The sequence below is a fragment of the Cylas formicarius genome, unplaced genomic scaffold (assembly GCF_029955315.1).
Source record: "Cylas formicarius isolate icCylForm1 unplaced genomic scaffold, icCylForm1.1 PGA_scaffold_10__41_contigs__length_53128322, whole genome shotgun sequence".
In the NCBI taxonomy this organism is placed as follows: domain Eukaryota; kingdom Metazoa; phylum Arthropoda; class Insecta; order Coleoptera; family Brentidae; genus Cylas; species Cylas formicarius.
Genome location: NW_026844214.1, coordinates 30,643,302 through 30,669,824, shown reverse-complemented (window position 1 = coordinate 30,669,824; position 26,523 = coordinate 30,643,302). Strand labels below are relative to the sequence as shown.

The 26,523-nt window shown below is 34.1% G+C and overlaps 2 protein-coding genes across 7 annotated transcripts; both read right to left on the bottom strand.

The window, feature by feature from the left end:
- Positions 1-175: 175 nt before the first annotated feature.
- On the bottom strand, positions 176-19,969 carry LOC132706302 (protein FAM161A-like). Of its 5 annotated transcripts, XM_060677579.1 has the most exons (9): positions 19,651-19,969; positions 19,122-19,315; positions 18,319-18,555; positions 17,247-17,393; positions 15,246-15,479; positions 14,837-15,125; positions 926-1,062; positions 587-842; positions 176-524 (listed from the first exon to the last, which is right to left on the bottom strand). In XM_060677579.1, exons 1-9 carry the CDS (start codon positions 19,834-19,836, stop codon positions 291-293), a joined length of 1,914 nt encoding a protein of 637 aa, XP_060533562.1. In that variant the 5' UTR covers positions 19,837-19,969; the 3' UTR covers positions 176-290. The 5 variants fall into 5 exon arrangements, 2 of the variants coding, with proteins under 2 accessions (XP_060533562.1, XP_060533570.1); XM_060677587.1 differs by lacking the exon at positions 15,246-15,479; XR_009619577.1 differs by lacking the exons at positions 176-524; positions 587-842; positions 14,837-15,125; ... (3 more) ...; positions 19,122-19,315; positions 19,651-19,969 and adding exons at positions 4,928-5,225; positions 5,279-9,746 and having other exon boundaries at positions 1,041-1,062.
- Positions 19,970-20,735: 766 nt separating this feature from the next.
- LOC132701693 (uncharacterized) lies at positions 20,736-26,523 on the bottom strand. 2 transcript variants are annotated; one of them, XM_060669810.1, is made up of 8 exons: positions 26,483-26,523; positions 25,949-26,145; positions 23,206-23,351; positions 22,960-23,153; positions 22,148-22,262; positions 21,920-22,095; positions 21,133-21,352; positions 20,736-20,960 (listed from the first exon to the last, which is right to left on the bottom strand). In XM_060669810.1, exons 2-8 carry the CDS (start codon positions 26,119-26,121, stop codon positions 20,770-20,772), a joined length of 1,215 nt encoding a protein of 404 aa, XP_060525793.1. In that variant the 5' UTR covers positions 26,122-26,145; positions 26,483-26,523; the 3' UTR covers positions 20,736-20,769. The 2 variants fall into 2 exon arrangements, with proteins under 2 accessions (XP_060525793.1, XP_060525802.1); XM_060669819.1 differs by having other exon boundaries at positions 25,949-26,179; positions 26,483-26,504.

Sequence of the window (26,523 nt, the reverse complement as noted above, 5' to 3'; positions counted from 1 at the left end):
AATTAGTAAAATAGGAATGAGAAAATCTTGGGACGCAATTGATAGGGTTCAATAATATAATTGGGATATATGATAAATTCTGCATAAATTAATCTGAGACCATCCGTTCATTTGTTGAACTTCTAACTGAACTAAGTTCTTCTAAAAAATCTCCAAGGCTGTAGGATTCCTTTTTGTAAATATGTTTTTAATTTAAATAACAAGTAAACTGTACATGATGACAAAAGAACTATTATCTATTTTCTCCGTTCTTTAATGTATCCTACATATATGCAGGCTTCATCAACTGGTCATATGTTGACTTCGTCACTGACGGAATTTTTTTTGCTTCTGCTTGGTGTTTCCGATTCCTTACTTTCTCTGTTAGTTTCCTCCAGTCTGTTAAAAATTGTTTGAATTGCCTCGTCTTTCGTTTCAGTTAGGCGTTTGATGTCAGAAAGATCACTAAAACTTCGATTAAGATGCTTTCTATCAGACGTGTCAAAATTCCTGCGGAGCACAATTTTAGTTTTGGGAAGTTTTAACTAAAAATAAAATTCATAGCATTATGAAACAGAACCAATGTTACTTCGAGAACCAAGCATACTTCAGATTGTCTTTCAAACAGCGTGGGTTGTTGATTAACTCTTCCGAGCATCAATTGCATTCTAGTTTTATGTTCCTCATTCCTAAATCGGTCTTCGTCTCTTCTTAGCTGCAATCTCAGGGCCAAATCTTCCTCATGATTATAAGCTAGTGCTTGAAAAACCGGTTTCTTCCTCATTATTTTTTCTCTCCATCGGGCCTCCTCTTTTAGCTTTGCCTCTTCCAACTTTTTCGTCATTTCCATTTCTAAACGGTTTCTAAAATTTAATTTTTAGTCTACTATATTTTTGAGACTATTCTCAAAGATGACAGTTGTTTTGAATTAACTACTTTTTAATACCTCGCCGATTGTATTCTTAATACTGCAGCTAAATTTGACCTGTTTACCGAAGAAAGGTCTAATGAAGATGGTGTTCTGATGTCGTAGTAACTGCTTCTACTACTAGCAGATGAATGTCTATGAGAATGTCTCTTACTCTGTAAATAATGTATTCTGGTTATGTCGAATTAAGTCCTATTTAAATCAATTAATAATTCCATAAATGCGTTTTGACACCTGAGTAATAAAGAAATTAACCATTAAGGTCAGGGCACACAAGTTGATTGGATATGTTTCGAGCCACACTATCAGATCTTGTCGGAATATGCTCTGCACCATATTTTTTAACATTGCACAACGAAGCTGGTTGAATTTATTTTTACTTTTTTTTGGGTTTGCCCTAACGTCAATGGTCTATTACATAGGATGAAGATGGAAAAACTGATAGCCACGAAATAATTCAACTTTGACCAAAATTGTTACATTTCTGAGTGGTCATTATTTACTTTAACCATATTCTTCCCCTTGCAAATAAAATATCCTGTGTAGGAATTTTTTTTCCACCCCCTTCTGTAAAATACCCAATTATACACTGATCCTACGTGCGGAAAGTATCATTTTACCGCGCCAGTTCCGTTTCCCACCGATGTTACGGAACTATAACACGCCACCGCCACTAGGATTATGAAACTAGGTGTGGAAGGAAGAGATAGTTTCCGACTTTTTGCTACCTAATATGAATATCGCTTTTTATCTGTATCACTTTTTAACTACATAGCATTTTCTCGTACTTTATCTCTTAATAAAGGTGCACTACTGCATTTTTTCCAAATTCTATCAGTATATGGGGACGAGTCTGTAATATTACTGTTATTTATTATCTTGCACCATATTTTATCTTAACTAATGCAACTTAATATCTTAGGTGTTCCCTATATAACGTTGAAATAATGGTATTCTCCGTCTTGTAGTTTTTGTTACCAGCTTTCGTAATTGAATAAATCACGAATTGATCACTTTTCAGTTTGATAGAGTTATAACAAAAACAGAACAAACAACGAAGTTTGAAACGAAGAACGTAACCGACGCAGTGAGTAGGATAGTCGCCTATGAGAAGTGAACATAGTGGATAGTGTTTACACGCACTGGTAATTCTCAAATCTCTCGGAACCGAATTCCCTTGTCAAGTCACACATCATTCAGAGGACTGTATATCCCCAGCTTAGCTAGAGGACCATATATCCCTGGAACGCCACAATCGAAAGAAAATACCAAAATCAAAGGTTAGTCAATTTTTCTCATTTTCCTTTGTATTAAATTAACAAAGCATTGGGTTGCGTCTATCCTTAGATATTATTCCAATTTTTGATGGTGATCCATGTGAACTTACGAAGAAGTAAATGTGAATTCCGATAAAAAAAATATTTTTAGAGCTATTATTGGAAAGCTTCGTGGCAAAGTCTTAAATATTAGGATCAAGTAGAATTCAGTTAACTAATTGGAAAAGAGTTAGTCAAAATGTGGAGCTAAGTTTCACAGATCAACGGTCATTTACATGTCTTTTACATAAACTACATAGTATGAAACCAAATCTTAAAGAATCTCTTCATACTTTTCGCGTTCCATGTCAATGTACAAGAAGTTTAATATTTAATATAAATAATGGTTCTACAATGTCTCAGAGTGAGAAAATTGCACAAATTATATTGAAAAATTAATTTTGGCCTTATTCCTAAAATATTTTCCACCAAATATCCAAACAGGAGTTAAACTTAAAAATCCAAGTTGTTTAGAAAGTGGAAAGCAATTTATAAGTAAAGAAGAAAATTTCTATCTTTGTTTAACGAATCCAAATGAAATTAATTTCAACACATCCCCTCCACAACTTTAAAACACCCATGGCTCAAGGAGAAATTTCAATGCAACGAAATCTCTACATCTACTTCAAATTATTTTGTTCAGCAAATACACTCTAAAAAAGGATCACCTAATTTTTGAAATCAACCATTTCCTAGCGGACCGATTTCAATTCTCCAAGACAAATTCCTCAAAGGAAATTCTTTATAAATTGACAAGTCTTTGGGAAACAACGAACTTTTAATATTAACTAACCAAAACTAACTTGATAAGTATTTAAAGACAAACCAACACTCGCGTCGAAAGTATCTAGACAGTCAATTATTCAAAGGAATACTTTCCTATCGCAACAAAATTCCCAAAGGAATACTTTCGAATCACAACAAAATTTCTAAAGGAATAGTTTTCAATCAGAACCCTATTTTCCAAGGAACGGTTTGAAAACCACAATCGAGACCAACATTTCAAGTTGAAGAATTATATCAAACAGCGGGACTTTTCTCATAGCAACAATATTTCGAAACCAATAATAAATTTTCGAACCCAATTTTTGGAACGCCTAATACATCCGAAAATTGCCCAATTATTCAAAATGAAACAACAGAATCTTATTTCAAGGGCACCAATCAACCAAATGAAATATTTTATATACCAACCTCTATAACAGAAATCGCTCATTGATTCTGGCAGTCATAATTCTTTGACAGTATGTTTAGCAAAAAATATTTCCCTAACTAAATCCGATATTCTAAAAACATCTTGTGGGCTAAATGCCCTAAATATGAAATAATGTTATTGTTTCTGTACAACATTGTTCACCTATGGACTATAACTGTTAAAACATTACATTAAATGAACACGAAGTATTAAGGAATAAAATACCTACTAATAAAAATACTGACAGAACTTACTATAAACCGCATGTCAAGATTAATGACCATTGTTTCACAGCGGAGTCATTTGTAAAGGGCGGACAAGCCATTGTTGAAATACATAATGTCAGTATCGAAGATACATACGTTAACCTAAAATATTCATTAGAAGTATTCCCAATAGATGATTATGAAATATGCGAAGCAGAAGTACTTAATACTGAACCACATATTGAACAGCGGGAAATTGTAAGTTTATTAAGAATAAATAACTTGGATGAAGAAGAGAAAACAAGCTTAACTAAACTTTATAACAAATATTATACGATATTTCAACAGCCCAACTAACTAGCCAAAACTAAAGTCAACACATACTGAACGCGTAACACGCACAAGTGAAGAAGAACCCGTATATGCTAAATCTTGCAGATTTCCAGAAGTACTCAAAGAAGAAGTCGGATATGAAAAATTCTTGAAGACGGAATTATAAGAGTCCATGGTCAAGCCCAATAAGGATTGTACTCAAAAGAGTGATGCAAGTGGACCTAGGAAGTGGAGAATTGTGGTTATATATAGTAGATATAAGGAAGTTGAATAATAAGACTGTTTTGAACAAAAATTTAGTTCGAGAAAAATTAAGAGAAACGTGTACGCAGAATTCACTTACCCCTGAACGTGGTAACGATCGGCACAATCCAGCAAAAACGCGGTAGCAGTTAACGCGCACACTTGTAGCTTCAGAGCGAGATAGAGTAGTCAAGAGAACGACAACTACTAAGTCATTTTGATAAGCGCGCGACTCGCGAGACCAAAGGGGACTTATCCCAGTCTATGAGTACCGCGCATAGGCAATAATACTTAAATACTATTATTCGAGCAAAAAAATATAAATTTAATATATCAAAATTAAATTGCAACTAAACTTAATCTAATAATAATATATGTGCGCGGTTGTAACAAAGGCAATCAACAGATCACAATATTTTACAATATTAGATCCTGCAAACGAATTCCACCAACTCCACCAGTATTTAGAAAACAGCGTTTTCTACAGACTAGGGGCATTATGAATTATGAAGGAATCCATTTGGCTTGCGAAATGCTCCAGCGATATTCCAGAAGATGATCAATGAAGTTTTAAAAGGACTAATTAATAAAATTTGTGTCGTATATATGGACTACGTGATTATCTTCTCCATATTCGTAATTTAAAGTATTTGACACACAGTCTAAAAGTGCGATTAGACAATTGCGAATTTATGAACAAAGAAATTGAATTTCTGGGACACATTACCTGAACAGAGTTTTTTCAATAATACAAGCGTTTCCTCAATCATTTAATATTTATTGAATTTTCGTTTTCTATAAATGGACTATATCTCACTTTGCGGCGACGTCGCGATCAATGCCGTGAACGTCTCCCCTGTAACGCTTCAAAATTGTTACTGGTCTAGCAAAAACGTAGACCTTGCCGGTTTGGCGTGCAACGCCCTGTTGTTGAAATGTCCGGCATGTTTAAGATAAACAAAATTAAAAAGCAATTTACATAATTTTGAAGTCAACATACCCCCAGCCTTGAAAGAACCCTCTTTCTAAAAAAACAACAAAACAAACATTTTTTGAAAATCAATTTGTCTTAGACAACCTTTGAAACCACTTGAACTGAGTTTTTTTTTTCACCCACTTTCGTGAAACAATGGACACAATTTTGCGAATGAACGTTTGATGACACCTTCACTCGTTTTTACATCAGCCACTCGACTAATGTTGTCCTTTCCTGGGTATAACTGAACGATGCGTCCCATTTTCCAACACAAGGGAAGCACATTTTCTTCTTTCACGATCACCAATGTCCCTTCCAGCAGAGTGTCCCCGCCAGCCTTCCATCTGACGCACCTCTGAAGTTCAGCGATGTATTCCTGTGACCAACAAGACCAAAAATCTTGATGGTATTGTTGAATATGTTGATAGCTAGCAAGCCTATTTTCAGGTTGCTCGAGCAATCGTGGGTCCGGTAATGAGGTTGCCCTTCTTCCGATCAGGAAATGGGATGGGGTTAAAACGTCCAAGTCAGAAGGATCAGATGACATTGGAGTGAGAGGACGTGATTTTAAAATGGCCTCTATTTGACACAACAAGTGGAAAAGTCCTCATATGTCAAATTTGCCTTGCCCACAGCTCTTTTTAAATGGTATTTAACACTTTTTACCCCTGACTCCCATAAACCCCCGAAATGAGGCGAATATGCCTGAATAAAAGACCAATTAACACCTTCTGTCGCAATCAATGTCTTTAAAATGACATGATTATTACGCAAAAATTTTGTCTGACAACATTTTTTCTGGTTTGCCCCTCCTAGACACGAATCTCCTGAAAGTTGCAACAAATGGTTGCGTAGACAGACTTGTTACAGCCTCTAAATGTATTGCACGTGTGCAAAAACAAATAAATAAACCAACATACCCCTTGTACAAACGCGTGCCCCGTCCCAGAGCTATTTTAAAATTGAACGGCCCTGAATAATCAACCCCTGTGGTATTGAATGGAAATTGTGGGATCACTCGTGACTTAGGTAGATCTCCCAGCTGTATTTCAAAGGACCTAGGTTGAACCTTCGAACACACAACACATTCATGCACCACCCTTCTCACAACATTTCTGCCCTTTAGTGGCCAATAATTTTCCCTTAATGAACTGAGAACTAATTGAGGGCCTGCATGCAGTAGTCTCAAATGCTCTGCCTTAACAATCAATTTTGGACATGGATGTTTTGGGTCTAACACAATTGGGAATTTTTTGTCAAATTTAAATTCTGAAAGCGCTAGTCTTCCGGCTACTCTGATTAATCCGTCGGCATCTAGAAACGGATTTAAATTTGACAAGCAACCCTTTTTTATCTTCTCACCGGTCTCCAAGATTTTCTTCTCATTTACGAAACATTCATCTTGTGATAACTTTATTAACATTCCTTTCTCTGTCAAATTCTTTGATTCGGGACTATCCAATTTTCTGCAACGTGCTGTAAACCTTAAGCAATATGCAAATACACGTTTCAATTTTGTCCAACTGGAATATCTGGAAAAAATCTCTAAAATACTCTTCTCTGAATTCAAAAAGGCTTTTACTCGCTTCCTCCTTTCTGGAAGTTCCTCTAAAGGGACATCTACAGCCTGATTTGGAAAGAAATCTTGTGGCAACCATTGTGGACCTTCAAACCATAATTTATTTCCACACAATTTGGAAGGAAAAAGTTCCCGGGATACTAAGTCTGCGGGGTTTTCTTCTGACCGCACATAATGCCAATTGTCTTGATCCGTCATAGACTGAATTTGCGATACTCTATTTGCGACAAAAGCTTGGATTTGATTTGCTGGTGATTTTATCCAACTTAATGTTACTGTAGAATCGCTCCACAAAAACAGTTTCCTGAAATTTAACGTCATGGAAGTTTGTACTTCTTTTATCAACCTTGAAAGTAATAATGCACCCGACAATTCCAATTTCGGTATAGTTAGTGCCTTTATCCGGGCAACTTTACTTTTTGCACACAATAAGCGAACGACTACACTTCCATCCTTCTTGACATTTCTGACATAGATACATGCTCCAAACGCTTCTTGTGCAGCATCACAAAATCCATGAAGTTCGATGTTCTCTGAATTGTTGCTACCTACATGTCTTGCATGTTTAATTTCACCATTTCTTGCTTAAATTGTTCCCACTCTTGGGCAATATTGTTCGGTACTTCATCGTCCCAATCCAACTTGAGAATCCACAATCATTGTAAAATAATCTTGGGAATGACGACACATGGGCTAACTAACCCAAGTGGATCGAACAGCTGGGCAATTTCTGACAGAATCTTCCGTTTTGTGGTACTTGAATTACTTGAAAATTCCGTCACCCTGTAGGTAAAGATATCTGCCTGATAGTCCCAATACAATCCCAAAGTTTTGTGTTGATGCTCTCCTAGATTAAGAGTTTATAATTCTGCCTTGGGCCTTACTCCAAATTGTTCCAAGAACTCCTCCTTGTTCGAACTGAACTTTCTGAGCTCAAACCCACCAGATTTTAAAACCTCACAAACACCCTTACATATCTGAAGTGCCTCTTGAATCGAGGAGGCCCCTGATATCAAATTATCAACGTAGAAGTCCTTGCCAATTACCTTTGAAATCTGTGTTTGTTCGCAATTTTTAGTCAGTTCCTGCAAACACCTTACCGCTAAAAATGGACTTGAGGTTAATCCAAACGTCACCGTGTTTAAATTGTAGACCTTGACTTCTTCTGCTGGATTTTCTCTCCACAGTATCCTTTGTAGATGGCGTTGATCTTCCCTAACCCATACTTGTCGGTACATTTTGGCGATATTTGCGCAGAATGCCACTTCATGTTGTCTAAACCTCAACAAAATTGAAATAATATCCTCTTGAATTCTTGGCCCCAAAAATTGCAAATCGTTACGTGACACACCCGAGTCTGATTGTGCAGAGCCGTCATACATTTTCAATGGGATTGCAACAACAAATCGACCATCCTGATCACGTCTTTTTGTTGACACAAAGAAATTTTCACAATCAACTTCATCCCGTGTCATTCCCTCGATTTGACCTCCACCTGGCTCTTCTAGTTCCCAAAACTTGGCCATTTGGTCTTGTACCTCTGTACCAATACTTAGGTTGCACACCGTTTTCTTAGGTTTGACTCGAGATCCTTGTCCACTGATGTACCCCGCTACTACCCATCCTAACCAAGTGTTTTGTAAGAAAGGTTTGTTATGAGTTATAAGTTTCCAGAACACACCTGCACCAATTAACATATCCACTTCATCAGGCAAATGAAATTCACTGTTTGCTAGACAAATATTTCCTGGAATGTTTATTGGTCCTAACTCAATTTCACACAAAGGAATCTCATCACTAATTTTCAGAATGATTAAACAACTGATAGGAATTAGGAAATCACCTTTCTGAGAACTGATTTCTACTTTACACCGTTTCGAAATCTTTTCAGTGTTTTGACCAATCCCAACCACACACACATTCGCATCTTTTGTTTTTAACTGAAGTTTGTCACACATTTTTTCAGTGATAAAATTGCTCATTGAAGCTGAATCTAACAAAACCTTGCGATGATGCAAATTTCCACTCACATCTTTTAATTTGACAATCGTTGTAGAAAGTAACACCTGACCTTGAGTCCCACAATTTCTACTCGATAGCACCACAGAGGTTTTACTTCCTTCCTTTGAAGACGCTTCTACAGCCTTTTGTACGTCAGCAATTGGGGCACTTTCAACACTGACCTGTTCAGTTTGGCGTTGGTTATAAAAATGTAATAGAACATCATGCCCTAAACCACACGGCGAACATTTTTTCCCTTGACAATTAAAACTAAAATGCTTGTTCGAAAAACAACACATACATAATTTATTTCGTTTTATTTGCGCAATTCTCTGGCTGGTTGTTAACTCCAAAAATTTCTTACACTCACTGATGTCATGACCGCTTTTACAAATAACACACTTGCTTTTTTCAACCCCAGCTACAAAAACCCTTTGTTTTTGCCCGATAAAATTTTCCTTCAATTTTGTCCGGGAATTGTTTTCCAAGGTCTCAAGTGATGCACGCAAATAGTGAAACTTTTGAATGTCGCCAATCGACTTATTCTTGTGAATTAAACTATCAAACGTGTCTCTAAATTCCAACCACTTTGAGTAGTTTCCAGCAAACGTTGGTAAATTTATTAAAGGTAATCGTACACCCATCGTTTCATTCGAATTTGGCCGTAAATTTTCCTGAAAAATGACAGAGTTGGAATCCGAATGCGTAATTTTTTGCAAACACCCATTTTTGTTGTTCGTATCATTAAAATCACCCAAAATATTTTTTGCCTTTGCGACAATATGGTAGAATTCTGTTTGGAAAACTTCCCTCTCATTAAATTGGCTGTCTAAATCTTCACACTTCTTTTTCTGAAGATCTTTCACTTTGCACATTGAAATTTGTTAAATACCTTTTAAATTGAGATAAGCTCGCTTTCTAATTAATTAGTTTAATTGCTCAGCCATTTTGCTGATTTTTGACACATAAAATAGAGACCACAAACTACAAAATCCAACAAAGGTTTGAAAAGGATCGACTTACAGTTTAACGGCGACTTTTTTCCGGCACGTACTGTCTCGTCCTCCGTCGCGTCGCAGCAACGCTGCCCAATCGTACGGCCCCGCACGTACAATTTCCAACGCCGCGCCGCACTCGCCGATAAACTCCACGGCACCGCAACGACGACCTTCAAACAATCCTTTGTGCACCGCGCCGCGCCGCCTTGACTCAGCTGCGCTTTGTTGCTTGCCGACGTTCGTTTACGGACACGTAAACGTTTCCCTCACAATTTTTACACAATTTTCTTTGCGAATACAGATGATCCAACAATCTGTATTTCGCAATTTCCTCGTTTTTCACTTTTGCGGAACACCCAATAATTCTCGCAAGTGAAAACTCTCCATTCAATGGATCACAATCCCGTTCGATGGACCACTATGTTTTTTCAATAATACAAGCGTTTTCTCAATCACTTAATATTTATTGAATTTTCGTTTTCTATAAATGGACTGTATCTCACTTTGCGACGACGTCGCGACCCATGCCGTGAACGTCTACCCCGTAACGCTACAAAATTGTTACTGGTCTAGCAAAAATGTAGACCTTGTCGGTTTGGCGTGGAACGCCCTGATGTCACATTGACTGAAATGTCCGGCATGTTTAAGATAAACAAAATTAAAAAGCAATTTACATAATTTTGAACTCAACAGTATTGTTAATTTCCCATTTCCAAAAACACACAAACAAATAAGCAGTTTTTTAGGAGTGATTGGTTACTATAGGAATCGTATAGGCAATTTTGCAAAAGTTAAAAAACTTTGTTTAAAACAGGTTAAAAAAATAGAGCACATTGAACATCGTGCAACGGATTGGTACATCCAGATTTAAAAAAAAAACCATAACAGATGCCAGCAAGTATGGAATTGGAGCCTGTATGTTATGCAAGTAGAAATTTAAATCCAGCTGAAGAAAATTTAGCATTTATAGAAAGATAATTACTGCTAATAATCTGGAAAATTTACTTTCGACCATACCTGTTTGGACGACATTTAAGTAAAATCCTCTTAAATGGTTACACAACTGGAAAGATGAGATGGAAACTGACTTGAGCAGAATATAGTACTAAATCAACAAATCAAAAAAGGAAAAGAAAACTCTGTAGCCGGTGTATTGTCCAGAAACCCCAATACGCACCGACAACAATGGAAAGTGACTCATTAATAAATGAAATAGGTGACGCCGATATCAATATAGAAAATTTCCCATACTGAAACAAGCCGCTTAGTTTTCATAAAAATCAAGTAATTACTAAATCAGCTGACGATCTCCAGTCCAATGTGCATTCGAGAAACAATTTTTGGAAATAAACATTTTTTTATAAACCTTAGAGTTATCACTTATCTTTTTTATTTTATAGGTATTATAGGTATTTAAAAACAAAAGAAACTTAGACGTAACTATATTAATAATTGTGTAATTTCTCAAAGATCAAAATATGAAAGGCAGGCTAATAAATTGGAATTCCAGTCAATCCCTATAGATTCAAAGTTATTCGAAAGAATACACTTATACATTATCAATTACAAAAGAAAATTTTTTGACAATTATAGATATATTCTCTAAATTCGCCCAAGCTTATTTAATCGCAGGCGTAAACTCTATAAATATTTTGGATGCTTTGCTAGTATTCATTTCTCATTATGGGCTTCCACCTATTATTGTATGTGATAATGGAGTCGAATTCAATAATTAAAACTTTTAGACTTTTGCAACCTCCACAAAATAAAAACACACTTTACTACTGCCAAAAATTGAAATTCAAATAGCTAAATTGAAAGGTTTCATTCTACATGAACCAATGAAAATGAAAGTCACAATGATCAGGTATACCTTAAAAAACAACCAAGAGACGAATTAGGTTATAAATTAACTAAAATTAACCAGATCGCACCAACCCGTAATAAAGTTAGAACGAATATATCCAAATATTCCAAACCCAATTTAAAGGAGCGTAAAAACCATTCATTTGTTTTTTCTTATTAGATGAAATGGATACTTTTTTTTAAACTTCCGCAGGCTACTGTAATACTTTTTACAAAACTTTTGGATTCCTCCTGCGTCGGTTTTTGTTGAATCGAACTTGTTAACGTTTCGCTAATCATCCTGTTCGCTTTTTCAGAACTTGACTGAAACTGAATCGTATTTTACTCTGTACCTGCTTATATAGTGTTTGGGGGGGGGCGGGGCTAAATGAACTACATAAACAACGTCTCGGATGACTGATTTCCATAGTGACAGGTAAAGATCTTAGTGTAACGTGGTATTATGAATCTAGCCCGCTATTTAACTACACCATTTTGCTCGTACTTTATCTGTTTTTTCATGTTTCATGACTATGTGTGGTTGAGTCTGTAATATTAGCGTTGTTTACCATATTGTACCATATTTTATCTTAAATAATGTAGGTTAATATTTTAGGTGTTCAATATATAAAGTTGAAATAATTGTATTTCGGGTAGAATATAATTATCTGTCTTGTAGTTTCATCACTATTCAGTTTGATAGAGTAATAACATAAACTGACGAAACAGCGAAGTTTGGAACGAACAACGTAACTCGGAGTCGGCCACTTTGGACATTTCGGCGATATTACCCCACGGATTTGGAAGCAATCGGATGATTTCGGAGATATTATGGCACGGCTGGAATTTTGACGTTTGCCAATTATGACTTTCATGTCATTTCCGTGAGGTTACTGCACGAGTTTGGGAGCACTCAGTTTTCCGCAATATTACCCACGGCTTGTATGTTGACGTTTGTCAATTCTGACGGCCATATCAGTGAATGCATTGTGTTGTTTTACAAAAATTTACCCAAATATTAACTGAGGTTGAAAAAGCATAGTATGCAACATATTTGGTAAACTTTTTGAGTCACTCATTTATTAAACCTTGCTACGCTGCGGTCTGCGGTCGTGCCAAATAAACACGAGACTCAAATGCCGTTTACCACCCTTGTTGCATAATATGCTACTATGCGACATAGCCCTATAGCCTATTTCCATTTTTGCTAAAATTCCCAAAATGTAATACGAGCCCTAACAACTAATTGTTCGGACGATGTACGAAATAATAAGAAAACATATTTATACTTATTTTAAATTGTTTTTTTTTGCCTTTTCGATTGAAAAATGAAATCACGCACTTATTTTTATACCAAAAAGTGCTATCGTAATGAATTATTTTTTTATTTCACATAAATTACATAACAAAATATCAAAAACATACCGAATTTGCTGACAAATAAATATTCGGACGCATTTAAATCTTTTACTTACACCTTTCGCGGCAATAAGAGCTTTTATGCGTTTTGGCATGGAATCTACCAAAGTCTTACAATATTCGGGGGTGAAAGTGTTCCAAAGATCGGTGATTTTTGCCTTTAATGCTGGAGCTGTACGCTGAGGATGGTTACGCAAAGTCTTTTTCATCCGATGCCATAAAGTTTCAATAATATTCAAGTCGGGGCTACTTGATGGCCACGATAAAACTTTCATATTATGGTCCCCAAACCACTTTTTTGTTGTTTTCGCAGTATGGCAGAATGCACTGTCTTGTCTCCAAAAGTTCGCTCTATTGATGGAATCAAACTTCTTTGATAAAATTTGTTGCTATTTTTCTGCATTTACAGTACCATCAATGAATTCTTAGTTGCCAACCCCTTTACCACTCATACACCCCCCATATCATAACATCCTGCGGAAATTTTACCGTGCGCTTTAGACAATCTTTGTGAAAGGCTTCTGATTTTGTACGAATCACCCTTTTTCAAAAATCGCCTACACACACATCAAATTTTGATTTGTCGCTGAAGATAACGTTACTCCACATTTCCGTTGTCCAGAATATTTTAGATTTTGCGCAATCCAAACGTTTTTTCTTCTGAATAGACGTTAGTCATCATAGTTTTTCCTTTGCCTTTAACAAAAGTAGATCATAGAATATTCATAATTTTTATATTGAAAAACGAAAAATTGTAAACTTACCTTATAAAAAGTCAAACCAGACTTATGCATCCATTGTCTACAACATTCCCTCTAGATATTTAAGTTTGCCTCGTGATTCCATTGCGCTTGAATTTGTCGTAAGACGCTTCGTCTGCTAGTTTTACAAATCTTAACCAGAATACGACGATCTCTTTCAGTGATTTTACGGGGTCGGCCTGAACTTTTACCACGAACGCTAACACTAGCTGTCTCTCCATATTTTTTTATAATATCCCTGGCTGTTGATTTTGCAATACTCAAGTCATTTGAAATTTTTTGCGTCGATTTACCTCTGAAGTACTGAGATATGATAACACACACCACGCGTCATTTTCTTATCAACTATTATACAAATTTGAAAAATACAACCCGAACTGACATCTCATTTATCTAAACACACTACATTTTAGCATCAATGCATGGGTAACATTAATTTCTTCGTCAATAAACATTCGCGTCCCAATATTTATTTGTCAGCAAATTTGGTATGTTTCCGTTATTTTGCTATGTAATTCATGTGAAATAAAAAATAATTCATTACGATAGCACAGAAAGTGCTATCGTAAAGTGCGTAAATTGAATATTCAATCGACAAAGCAATTTTTTTTTTAAATAGATATAAGAATTATTGCAAATAATAATAATAATAAATTAAAAAAATTCATCCATATGGTTCTAGTCTCACTAACAATTCCTTGAAAGCTTTCTTAAATTTTCTGATTCTTTGACATATTCCACAGAACTTGATAGTATGTAATAAATATAAAATAAACCAAGCAAAACATTTAAATGAAATTCCCTGAATTTTATGATGTTAACTAAATGATAGAGATGAAAAGATAAAATAAGATGAATAAATGAATTAATAAATAAATAATTAAAATTGTCTAAAGATTGAAATATATGGTGAGCAATATAAACAACGGTTAATGCTTAAAAAATTCCTGGGAAACTCAATATTTAATTTTAAAATCGCTGACGACATATATTGCGTAAAAAAGTTCCATGTTGTTTGACTTCTACTTAATCCGTTAGTCCTAAAAGTGATAATTACCTTTTTATCTCTTTTGCACGATTGAGGCGCAAATTGTCGCAGACTGCTTGATATAAATTCATCTTTAAGCTCTTGTAGTTCCCTTTCATGTTGTTGTTGTATGTATTTATAGTTTTTGTTAGTTTTTATACATTTAGGCGATGCGTTTTTTTTATCAGTAATTGAAACTTCTTTATATAATCTCGGACAAACGTTTAACTTCGGGCGACATTTTTCTCTTTTGGCCATCGATGGTGGTAGAGAAGCCTGTTTCAGCATTTCCTCAGCCCTAACTTTTTTCTGCAGCATTCTGTAATATGGAATCAAGGCTAAATAACCGCAAAAAATACCTAAACATAAATAAAAGTTTGCTGGCTCCAGAATATAAGGAAACAAGCCGAAACTAACATCAATGTTTCGAGAGTTATACCTATAAAACTCGTCCTCGTGCATTTTTTTATAAATGTAGTTGCTAAATAAATTTTTCGGGATGGGTTTTGCTTTAAATTTGGTAACTTTTATGGGCTCTTCATCATACACGCATGGTAGCGATTTTGAGAATTTTTTTGTAAGTTCTTGAATTTCTTCGTCCCTTCTTGTAAATGAAAATGGTTTCATTTGGGCGTGCAATACTGCTTTGCGTTTCTCTTTAACCATTCGACTTCTGCAAAATGCGACACTTAGAATGTAATTTGCCAAATTATTAAGTGTTGAAACTAAAAGAACTTCCAATGTTGTCAGATTCACCACTTTTACGCTACACATCATAATTTTTTTATTTTAAATATAATGCCTTATTTATTTTTGTTGCAATGAATTGCTCACGTCGAATTTACTAAGGTCAAATAATTTTATGTTTTTTGTCTGCTTATTACTGAGCTACGGCAACACAACCTTTTCAGTAAAAAGTACCGGAACGCTTAAATAGCTCCAAAATTGCACAAGTTGGAAAGATAAAATTCAATATCTGGGGGTTTTGAACATGCGGAATTCAAAAATGCCAACAGCAAGGTTGTCAGATTTTGCGATAATATTCATAATTCTGATAACTTTTCACATGTCATAATTTTTGTATTGTAAACAGAATGCCTTATTTATTTTTGTTGCAATGAATTGCGCACGTTGAATTTAGTAAGGTCACATAATTCTAAATTTTTCCTTTGCTTATTACTGAGATACGGCAACACAACTCTTTCAGTAAGAAGTACCGGAACGTTTAAATATTTAGAAAATTGCACAAGTTGGAACGATAAAATTCAATATCTGGGGGTTTTGAACATGCAGAATTCAAAAATGCCAAGGTTGTCTTGTTTAGCTCCTCCTCCCGCAATAATATTTATAATTCTGATAACCTTTTACTGACACACTTCAAAAATTTAATATTATATAATTAATTAATTAATTAATTATTAATTAATATTAATAATTAAAATATTCAAAAAACTCCAAAATTCTGCGATTATAAGATTTTTTTAAATAATAGTGCTAAATCTTGCGTCTTTGTTCTTGGCTGTGTCTTCCTCAGGTGAGCGGATTATTGAGTCTGTTTTGTAACTGGTCCTAATTATATTGAAAGTTTAACCATTCTGGAGCAAATTTTGTCTGGCATTATTGAATTCATTAAATATTAACAACGTTGTCTGCGACCAATGCTCGAAAATATCAACGATTTGCGTGTCGTTTTTAGTGGACCTTTTTAGCGTTGACAGTACCAAACTTTTTACGAATGGCCTTTATAGGCATCTAAATGTAATTGATTATAAATTTATATTTTCAAATTTTTTTGGTTAGCGTTGGTTAGCTTTGGTTACTTTTGGTTAGTTTATATCCCTGCTCTGATTATTGATTAATAATTCCACTTTGGTAGCAAAGTTCACCGGCTGGCTAGACATTAATGTATATTGGAGCAGTAGTATTTGGAGTAATTTTGGTCTATCCTTGATAGCGGGCATAGTGGTCCATCTGCCCGAAACCTAATTAAGTAAAAATAAAGAAAATGGACGTTCGAAATTCTTTTGGTTTCAACGCTAAAACATTGCTTCCCAAAAAAGTGACGTAAGAATGAATATTTTCAATATGCTATGTGCTCCCAAAAATATGTGGCCAAATTATTCTACTTTTGCAACAGACAAAAAGATGGCCAGCAGATGATATGATTTATTTGGTCGTCTGGCATATCATATGTTACTGCTCATTCTTCTGATTCCATTTTGCAGACAGGAACGTCATGAAGTAGAATTAACAGAATACTGCTACGGTGTTTTTATTAAAATTTAGAATGATCCGGCAGAATCAGAATACTGGGGTGAAATTTAGAATTTATAATTTTATAAAGGCAGACAAATACGCATTTTTGGGAGCGCTGCATGTACATATAACATTAAACAAACTTGGAAAAAGCTCACGTCAATCGGCTAAAAGTTTTTCTTACCTTCGCTCTTGATCAGCTACGATTTTGTGAAAAAGTGGAATTTGAGATTCAATGGGGATATTGTGCGCTTTGAACTGGTCAGGTTTTTCTCTTTCCGGTTTATTGATTTTCCAAAACAATTCTTCTACCAATTTGTTCTCTTCATCCCTGGAAGGAACACAATAATGGAATTTATTGAAATTAATGTCATACTAGTTACAAAACTTCTGGATTCTTTCTGCGTCGGTTATTGTTAAATCGAACTTGCTGACGTTTCGCCAATCATCTTGTTGGCTTCTTCAGAGTTTAACTCCAAGTGTCTCACATTCTAATCTCTATCAGCTTATATATTGTTTGAAGGGGGCGGAACTTAGGGAGGGATGTGAACATTGTCTTATATGACTGATTCTTATATTGATGAGAAGTAAAAACCTTAGTCGCTGTTAACATTGTTTGGTTGCTTATAGATTTCTATAGATAGATTATACTCTCCAATCAATCAACCAGCGAAAAATCCGAGACTCTATAGAAATCTGTAAGCAATCAAACAATCTTAACCGCGACTCAGGTCTTTACCTGTCACCAATATGGGAATCAGTCATCCTAGACAATGTTCATGACCCTGCTTTAACTCCTCACCCCTCAAACAATATACAGGTACAAAGTAGAATGCGAGACAGTTTCAGCTAAGCTCTGAAAAAGCCAACAGGATGATTGGCTAAATGTCAGCAAGTTTGATTCAACAACAAACGACACAGGAGGAATCAACAAGTTTTGTAAATAGTATTACAGTAGCCTGTGGAAGTGTCTTTGAGAAATTAATTCTACCATGTATAATGCAAACCTACTTTTCTATTTGTCATACATTGGTGCTTCGTATGCTACCCTCACCTTTCGCATTTCCAAAACTGTAAGAAATGCGGGTCGATCAAAATCCGAAAATTCCAATTGTTGTGCTTTATGCTGCAAGGTATCAAGAAGAATTTAAATTTTTAAACAGAATGCTATTAGAATTTGCTATATAAAAAGTTTTGCATTATGGCATGGGAGAAAGTTTTCTAATATTTTTTTACATGGAAAAAGTAACCATTACCTGACAGTCATTTGAAACGGTTCCGGAATGGTAATGCCAATGTATTCGCATACTTCATTTGTTTTAATAACCCTTAGTGGGCTATTAGGTGCACTTCGGGTTTCAATAGGAGTAGGGTTGGACTCATTCCAGTTACTTTCCTTTTCCCTTGAGACATAATTACGCGAACTGCATCCAAATGGCTCCGGCGATGTATCTTGAGATGGTTTCTCGCTGGGAGTTTCAATTCTTACCGATCTACGAAAGTTAAAATAAATTGAGAACATTTTAACTGTATCAGCCTATTAATTGAAAGATATTTGACTAATTTATCGATAAAAAATCATATTATGAAAAGATTATATTATTTTTTATTCTCTATCTTCTTCCATAATTAGAATCAAATATCTACAAGGCATATACAAAATAATGTTATTTTAATTTGCTGGAATCTAAATTGAGTTAGCTATATTAATAAGCATATTGTTGGACTGGATTTTAACATAAATGTTACTTAGTTACCACAATTAAAATTTCAACAAATTAAAGAAACAAAGAACTTAAGGTTAACGGTATTAAACGTTTTAAAGTAATCCAGTATGTAATGAGTAAGTGAGTAAAATGTAGCAAAGGAAATGAGCAATGTAATTGTATTTATTATTGGCGAATTTCGTATTTTCATATTATTCTGTCATTTACATTAAATTATGTTATATTCGTGGAGGGAAACTATAAAATGGATAAACCGTTGGTTGTCCCAATTAATTGTTATTGAAAGTTGTATATAAGTGCTAAAAACTGAAGAATTTTTATTTTTTTTCTACCTTCGTGACGGCGGTTTAAAAACAAATTCCTTGTCGGAAAGTGAAAGATCATCATCATCAAATAAGTTGTCCTGACACTGCTTTTTGGGAAGCGGCGTTGCGCAAAATGGCTTTATGGAAGATTTCTTCTTCTTCCTTTCTTTGTGCGGATTTTCTTCTCCATGTTTTTTGTAGTTTTCGAACCATTTAGTATCCTTAGGAACAAGCATTCAACGTATAAAGTTATCTGCCGTACTATAAGTTCTGTTTCATTTTTACTAAATTTTTTAATAAATTATGAATTTTGGATGTTTCTGTTTATGAAGATTGGGAATCAATCCAGTGACCTAATTAAATTTGTTTTTTAAAGTTTATATAACGTTAAGAATTTTTTATTGCAAAATTTTCAACACAAAATCGTTACGTATGTGTAAGGCAGTACTCAACATTAATTTTATATATAAATTAAATTATTAAAAGTAAGTTTAAACAGGTACTTGTTTTACTAATTCTACTCTATGATAATTCTAGATTAATTAACTAATTTTACCTCTTTTTCAACATTCAGTTTCCTCAAATTTTCGCAAAGGCTTTTCTGCACTTCCTTCAATTTTTTTAGTTTCTTATAAAACTCTTTATTAGATAGATGATTGATATCATCGTATTCTGGAATACTATCAAAAAAGTCGACGAAAATCTTCACTTCGTTATTACTCCCCAGAACATTCGTTTTCATCTTTTCTTTCAAATTTTTAGTAACCTCATTATGCAAGTCTTCAAGGTCCTTTTGGGTGTACAAACATGCCGAATGATTTCTTTTTATACCGCCTGGTAATTTTATGCAATTATTGATATATACTGAAGACCTGTGGTCATACATTGCAATATCAATAGTGTTTACTTGAACCTTAAAGCATTACCATGGAAACCCTTACAAATATCGATCCCGATAGTTTTTTTGTGAATTTAACTGGGTTCGGAAATAAACGGTGTTGAACAGAAATCGTAAACAAATTTGACGCAGAGTGTTTCTACACATTCTGGTAGTGGAAGTGTTGCTCTTGTTTTCTTATTGTGAGGTACAAAAAAAAGACTGCACACTATTTTAGATGTTTGTTATTTATGAGTCATCATGATAGATATGTCATAATATTCAACATTTCTTTCAAATGTTTTTGGATACAATATGAAATCTCTTCGAATTTCACTTATATTATTTTTAAAACATATTTATTTTAACAACATATTTTCATTTTAAATTTAGAGAATATGTTCAAAGTTAAGGATTTAAATGTTTAGTGTATAGCTAATAATCATAATGTTGATACATAATTTGTTTATGTATGTATACGTGCAAATTTGTATTTTTGAAATAGAAAATGAAAACAATAAAATGCTGTCAAAAAATTAATGAAACAAATGTGATACTTTTATCTACTTCTTTTTAATACATGTATTGTATCAAGTTTTTCATACAACTAAATTTGTAATTGTCTTATTCGGTCACGTTGGAAACGATTGATTCCTTCAAAATTTTCAATTTTCGAACTCTTTGATTTTTAAACTCTAACGAATAAAACACATTTATTATTATGATTTATTGAATTAGTTAACAAAAGTAATCACCACAAATAAACTATAGTAACATAATCCGGTTTAGTGATTTGCCTTAATCAAGAATCCCGAAGCTATCATAATAGGGTAGAAGATGTTCCATATGTTTTCTGTATCTCTCATTGTTGTAGGCGTGATATCTAAATCCTTCTTTACTTTCGTCAATTATAATATTCTCGAAAGAGGCGTCTTTGCGACCCTCGGCTGCTTTAACAAAAGCTAATACTGTAGCTGCTCCCATTAAGCCTGAAAATAATAAATAAAGGCGAAAAAGTCATTTCGCAAAAAACAAACATGTAGAAACAAACTTGTTATTAAGCAAAAAGTTAGAAAGAGTTAAAGAGATTTTATGAATGTTTGACGACCAACTGCACCCCTTCTATAACGAGTATGAACCCAGTAGTAGTAGAATATTTACCGTAGAATGCTCTGTAGTTGTAATCCTTCTTAAACTGTTCCCTCGTTGGCACGCGTTCTAAGGAGTATTGCATTTTGGCAAGATTTGCAATCAACTGGGCGTAATAATGATCCAGTATGATTTCTATATGATCAAGTTTCACTTCAATTTTCGTACTAGTTGCTATAAAGTAGTGCAAATCTATAGCCGGGCTTGTAAATATATTCATTTGAAAGTCAATCTAAAAATCATTATTTGTTTGTTATTGTAAATATTTTTATATTAATTATAATTAAAGCAAGTAAAGTTTTTCGGGTTGCTTCATTTCATTTTACTAAAAGAATTGAAAAGTACAAATGAGGTTTAAACATTTTAAATTTGAAAAAAATTCGTTTCTAGGTCTGCATTTTAGCGGAGAAGCAGATTTACTCGTTATCGCAAAATAAAGAATCAAGAATCTTAAAACCAAAAATGTTCATAAAAGTAGGCATTTGGCTTAAGTTTTAAATTTAAATTCCTCTAACATATTTTTATCGTTTGTTATTATGAAATAAAATGCTATTATAATTGTCTAGTTTGAATTCTTGGTTAATTTTACTGAGGGCCTTAAAAATCCAACTTACAGTCATGCCGTCATAGATAGTCATGATCGCTCTAAAAACGCTGAGAGATTTAAAAATATGTAATATTACTGAACCATACATGCCTTGCCAATAAAAAAAATTGCACTTAAACAAATAAATCTTAAAGTGTGACAAGATTAGATGCAATACATTCCAAAAAGAACACATATTTTAAAATAACTTACAAATCGCAAATCTTTAAGCTTGCTATCTGTGTAATACGAGAACATCATGTTATTAACCCAGAGGTCACCGTGATTTAAAACGTTAAAACCCCCTAATTTTCTTTTTTGTGCTTGAAAGCCTCTCTCCAGAGCCTCGTCCCCCAGCGCTTGCAGCTTGTAGCCATATTTCTCGAAACCTGTAACAGAGTTTTAAAGTATTTCGACTTTATGACCTTTCAACAATCTCACCAGACCATCTTGAACAGGCATCGATTAAACCTTTATAGCCAGCCGAAACCCATTGCCTAACTAAATGATTATCTCCGTACAGTCCTTCGGAGTATAGTTTCACTAATGATGGATCCTAGTAAGAATTATATATCAATTAGGCACCATTTAAAACACAATGCAACCTCATGAATTACACTAATGTGTTGTAATGACATAGCATATTATTAAGTATTGTACTTGTTAGTATGTTGGCCATAGTGAGGTTTAACTGAAGAACATAAAATGTACTATAATTAATGTTTTGCTTTCCAAATGAATGTGGTTTTTTACGCCAAAGTATTGGTCGTTATATATTTTCCTGTAATACTCGTCTTATACAGTTTTGTTTTATTATATACGTAAGTTGTAATTTGTTACGTGATTGTTTTCTGACGAAACATCTAGCGCACTTGTGCCGCAATTTGTTGTTGTTGTTGTTATATTTTTTATTCACAGAAAATCCAAAGTCCTTAATTGGTAAAACATCTATCTTTTCTGGACTTTCCATTAATCTTTCTATAATTTTGTAATTAAGCAATATGTAATTTGGGTTTTGCATGTGATGAGTCTTTTATGTGGCACCTTTAAGCTAAGACGATACGTATAATGTATAATGAATTATACAGCGGCTTGTTTTTTTTTAAGACGATAAAATCATAATCTGCATAAATCTGCAATTAATTGGTGTTTCGACTAGGTGATTCGTTTAATGATGTAGCAATCGTATACAAAAGAAAATTAAATTTCGGACCTTACAACCGGTCGCACGAAGTTTTACAAAAACAATTTACCTTTTCATACATTATAACGGATGCCGCGTGCATCTGGGCCATCTTTTCAACAACCCGAAAGCAGTGCTCTAAATCGAAGCCGATGTGCCTTGGAAGTACTTTGAAACCCAAAGTCGTTAAGTCTTCGAGAATAATAATTGAATGAGGATTGAGGCATGAGTACAAGCACTGAGAAGAAAGCGTATAATACTCTCCTAAAATTGGATGCAAGTTCGCAAAAGCTCTCATAATTTGCATTCTACGGACCGAGAATGTCATACATTGCTGGAAAAGTGCGTCCAAACATTTCAGCTTCCTTTTCAAATAGGTGTAATTTATTTGCTAGGTCTTGTTTCACTCCCCCGTCCTCGTTGCCTACTTTTACAATAACGGATAATTTCTCTGTACGGTGCCTAAAATGTGTTCCGGCAAGGCGGTAGAGTAATTAAGAGTAATTGATTAATTCTAAAAGCATTATAGAGTCTCCGAAAGGTCAGTCCTTCATTGGCCATATATTTCGAAAAGGAAAAGTGGTGGTTACCAACAGGTATGGTCTGTTCATAGATATAAGAAAGTGACCAATTGCTTTTGAATGCGATTATCCAAGGGTGGTCATTAACATACAATGCAACAAGATTATTACCTAAAGTTTCGGATTTTAAATTAAGGTAAAATTGTGGTCCGTAATAGAAAATAATTTTATACCTACCTCTGTGTAATATTCTTTGGTTTGGTATTCTACATAGTTTAAGTTTATTAGTAATCATTCTTATTTCGTGTGTAATACAGCGTGTGGTGAATCGTGTTCGAATTATTCAAAATTAGTGCGAATCTAGTGTATCTCAGGAGATGCTCCCGCCCAAATGCAGGAAACACTATTCTATTGAGACTAAGGAAGTTATAAACAACGTTTATTTGACTGTCAATGAACGTGGTGCCAGCAAGCAAGCATCTTTAGAAGAAACGGCCACATTGACGAAAATTCCAATATCAACTGTATGGAAAAATGTGAATAATCCCATTTCAGCGAGGAAAAAAAAGAAGCGATGCTGACATTTTCTCGAGTGTAGTGATCAAGATATAATACGGCGTAAAATTTACCAGTTATACGGGGAACAAAGCGTGGCTACATTAATATCTTAATTAGGAGGCTTGAAAAAGATGAAACCGGTGTTAAATGTTGCAGAACTACCTTGTGGAAGTGTATTGAACACATGGGTTTTAGATTTAAAAAAAATTACAAAAGGCAAGTTTTAATGGAATCTTTTAGAATTCGGAAATAGCGACTGGAATATCTAGAAAAAAATAGGATTTACAGAGAACAACAAAGGCCAATTATTTACTTGAATGAAACCTGTTCGACACTTATGATACCCCGGAAAAGGGTTAGGTTGACTCAACTGATAAGTGCAAAACAAACGCGCCATCAAAAAGAGGTAAAAGAATAACTATTTTCATGCTGGCTCTAAAGATGGTTGGATTCCAAATGGACCTTCTCTGTCTGCAAAAAATATTAAAGATTCTTCTCTGCATTACCATGAAGATACCACTGCTGATTTATTTAAAAGTTGGTTTAAAAACTGTAGTTCCAAACACTTCTCCTAATAGCGTAATTGTAATGGACAATGCAAGTTATCACAGTAGACAGTTGACTAAAACCCCTTCCTCGTGTGACACAATAGCAACAATAATACGTAATACATAATAACGACATTTATTTTTACTAAGATTATACCAACAAGCAATTAATTGAGGTTCTACAAAGCTTGAACCTACAAAAGTACAGTTTACAGTACACAGTTTTAAGGCTTCCACCTTACCACCGAAGTTTTTAACATCCCTCCACAAAGTTGGATAAATTCTGTTAGAAAATGCAGGACAATCGTATATCCATATTGCAAATAATATAGAACAAATAATAATTAGAACAGGCCATTATAGCGATAGTGATGCTGCTATATTATGTGAATAATTTTAAGTAATTTAAGTAGGTAATAAAAATAATTTGTAATTTTATTTTAGATTTAAACATAAATAAATAAATATTGTTTAGTATCTTTCCTAACAAAACCCCAAATAATTAAATACTAAGCAAAGTACGGACTTGTTCGGCCATATTTCATTCTTACAGCTTGCCCGGGTCTTTCCTTGATTCGTGTCAGTTAGTCACTTTCTCTATGAACAGACTTTACTAAGTGAAGAGACATTTTATTTATTAATAATACTTAACTATTTATATATTTTTTTCACTAAATACCTGAATCCCACTTCGATAAAAACCAGTCATCTGTAGTTTTGATTTTTGCATAGTTATCTACTACCTCAGTTTTATAATTATTTTTTATTTAAAATTGTCAAATATGGTTTCCATATTACACAAGAGATTAAGTGACATTACATATAAAACAGCCCCTTCGATATTTTTATAAAAAAAAATTCCCTAATAAGTTCATTACATCAATTTTATTATTGGTGTTAAACTGAAGTAAGTATTGATTGAAATATTTGGGGCATCCATAATTGGTTTTAATGCTGTGGTGACTTTAATGTCTATATTGAGTATGTGCCATATTAATATGGTTTAAAAGTCACACACGAAAATGCCTATTCCCTCAGCATTATTGCTGGTCATTTAGGGTCGTATTTATTTTCGTTCCTCGTTTTATAATAATGGCTTGAAAACTTTACAATTTAGAATGAACATGATGCATTTGTCAAGTTATTTAAGATAGCCCATTCTAATATCTTGCTTGGCCTATTAATCCTCAAATAGCGACTATAAATTCCATAATTAGTGGTGTAGTAGTATACATGACGTGTCTGGTTAACTTATTGACGTTAGCAGTCTTTTTAAAAGATTTGAAACGAAATTATTTTTGTTTCAACCCGCACGGTTTTTCAGTCCTGATCATGTAATCATGTAATGTACTTAATCATTATCTTTCAAATCGCATTAATTTCAAAAATTACTTTCTTATTTCACTGCTACATTTTAATCAACAAAACATACCCCTGTTCTTTTCTAAAGATCATAGTTGTCCGAAATAGATCACTAGTGTAGTTTTCTCCTGCCGGTATGGCATCTTCAGTAGTGAACGAAATAATCTGCACCTTATCATTTTTCAGAAAGTTTCGAAGGGCTTTTAAAAAAAAGTCCTTTGTCATCCATGCCGGAATCTGCATCGCCCAACTATTTTAGTATTGTCACTAAAACCATTCACGCATCTCAATAATGGGCGAACTATGAATGGTCAAAAACGGAAAAGAGTAACGGATTTAAGTTATTAAGTTAAAGATAATACTCCCAATACCCTCCTTTCTAAATTTTCAAATCCAAGCAATATTAAAAAAAATCTTTGACTTGCTGCGAAAACTACTTTAGTATGTAAATAGTTCGTTCAGCATCTCAATATGAGCGCACTATGAATGGTCAAAAACGGAAAAGAGTAACGGATTTAAATTATTAAGTTAAAGATAATACTCCCAATACCCCCCTTTCTAAATTTTCAAATCCAAGCAATATTAAAAAAAAAATTTGACCTACCTTGCTACGAAAACCACTTTAGTATGTAAAATAGTTCGTTT

Bases quoted from the DNA above. Each gene is read 5' to 3' on its own strand.
- LOC132706302 (XM_060677579.1), bottom strand. From the start codon at position 19,836: ATGAAAACGAATGTTCTGGGGAGTAATAACGAAGTGAAGATTTTCGTC. The intron at 843-925 runs GTATTAAAAAGT...ATTAAATTTTAG, and splicing joins TTAAGAATACAATCGGCGAG to AAACCGTTTAGAAATGGAAA. The intron at 525-586 runs GTATGCTTGGTT...TTTTATTTTTAG, and splicing joins TGTTTGAAAGACAATCTGAA to TTAAAACTTCCCAAAACTAA.
- LOC132701693 (XM_060669810.1), bottom strand. From the start codon at position 26,121: ATGCAGATTCCGGCATGGATGACAAAGGACTTTTTTTTAAAAGCCCTT. The intron at 23,352-25,948 runs GTATGTTTTGTT...AACACATTTTAG, and splicing joins ATCTTTAGAAAAGAACAGGG to GCACCGTACAGAGAAATTAT. The intron at 21,353-21,919 runs GTAAGTTATTTT...AATGATTTTTAG, and splicing joins AGCTTAAAGATTTGCGATTT to ATTGACTTTCAAATGAATAT.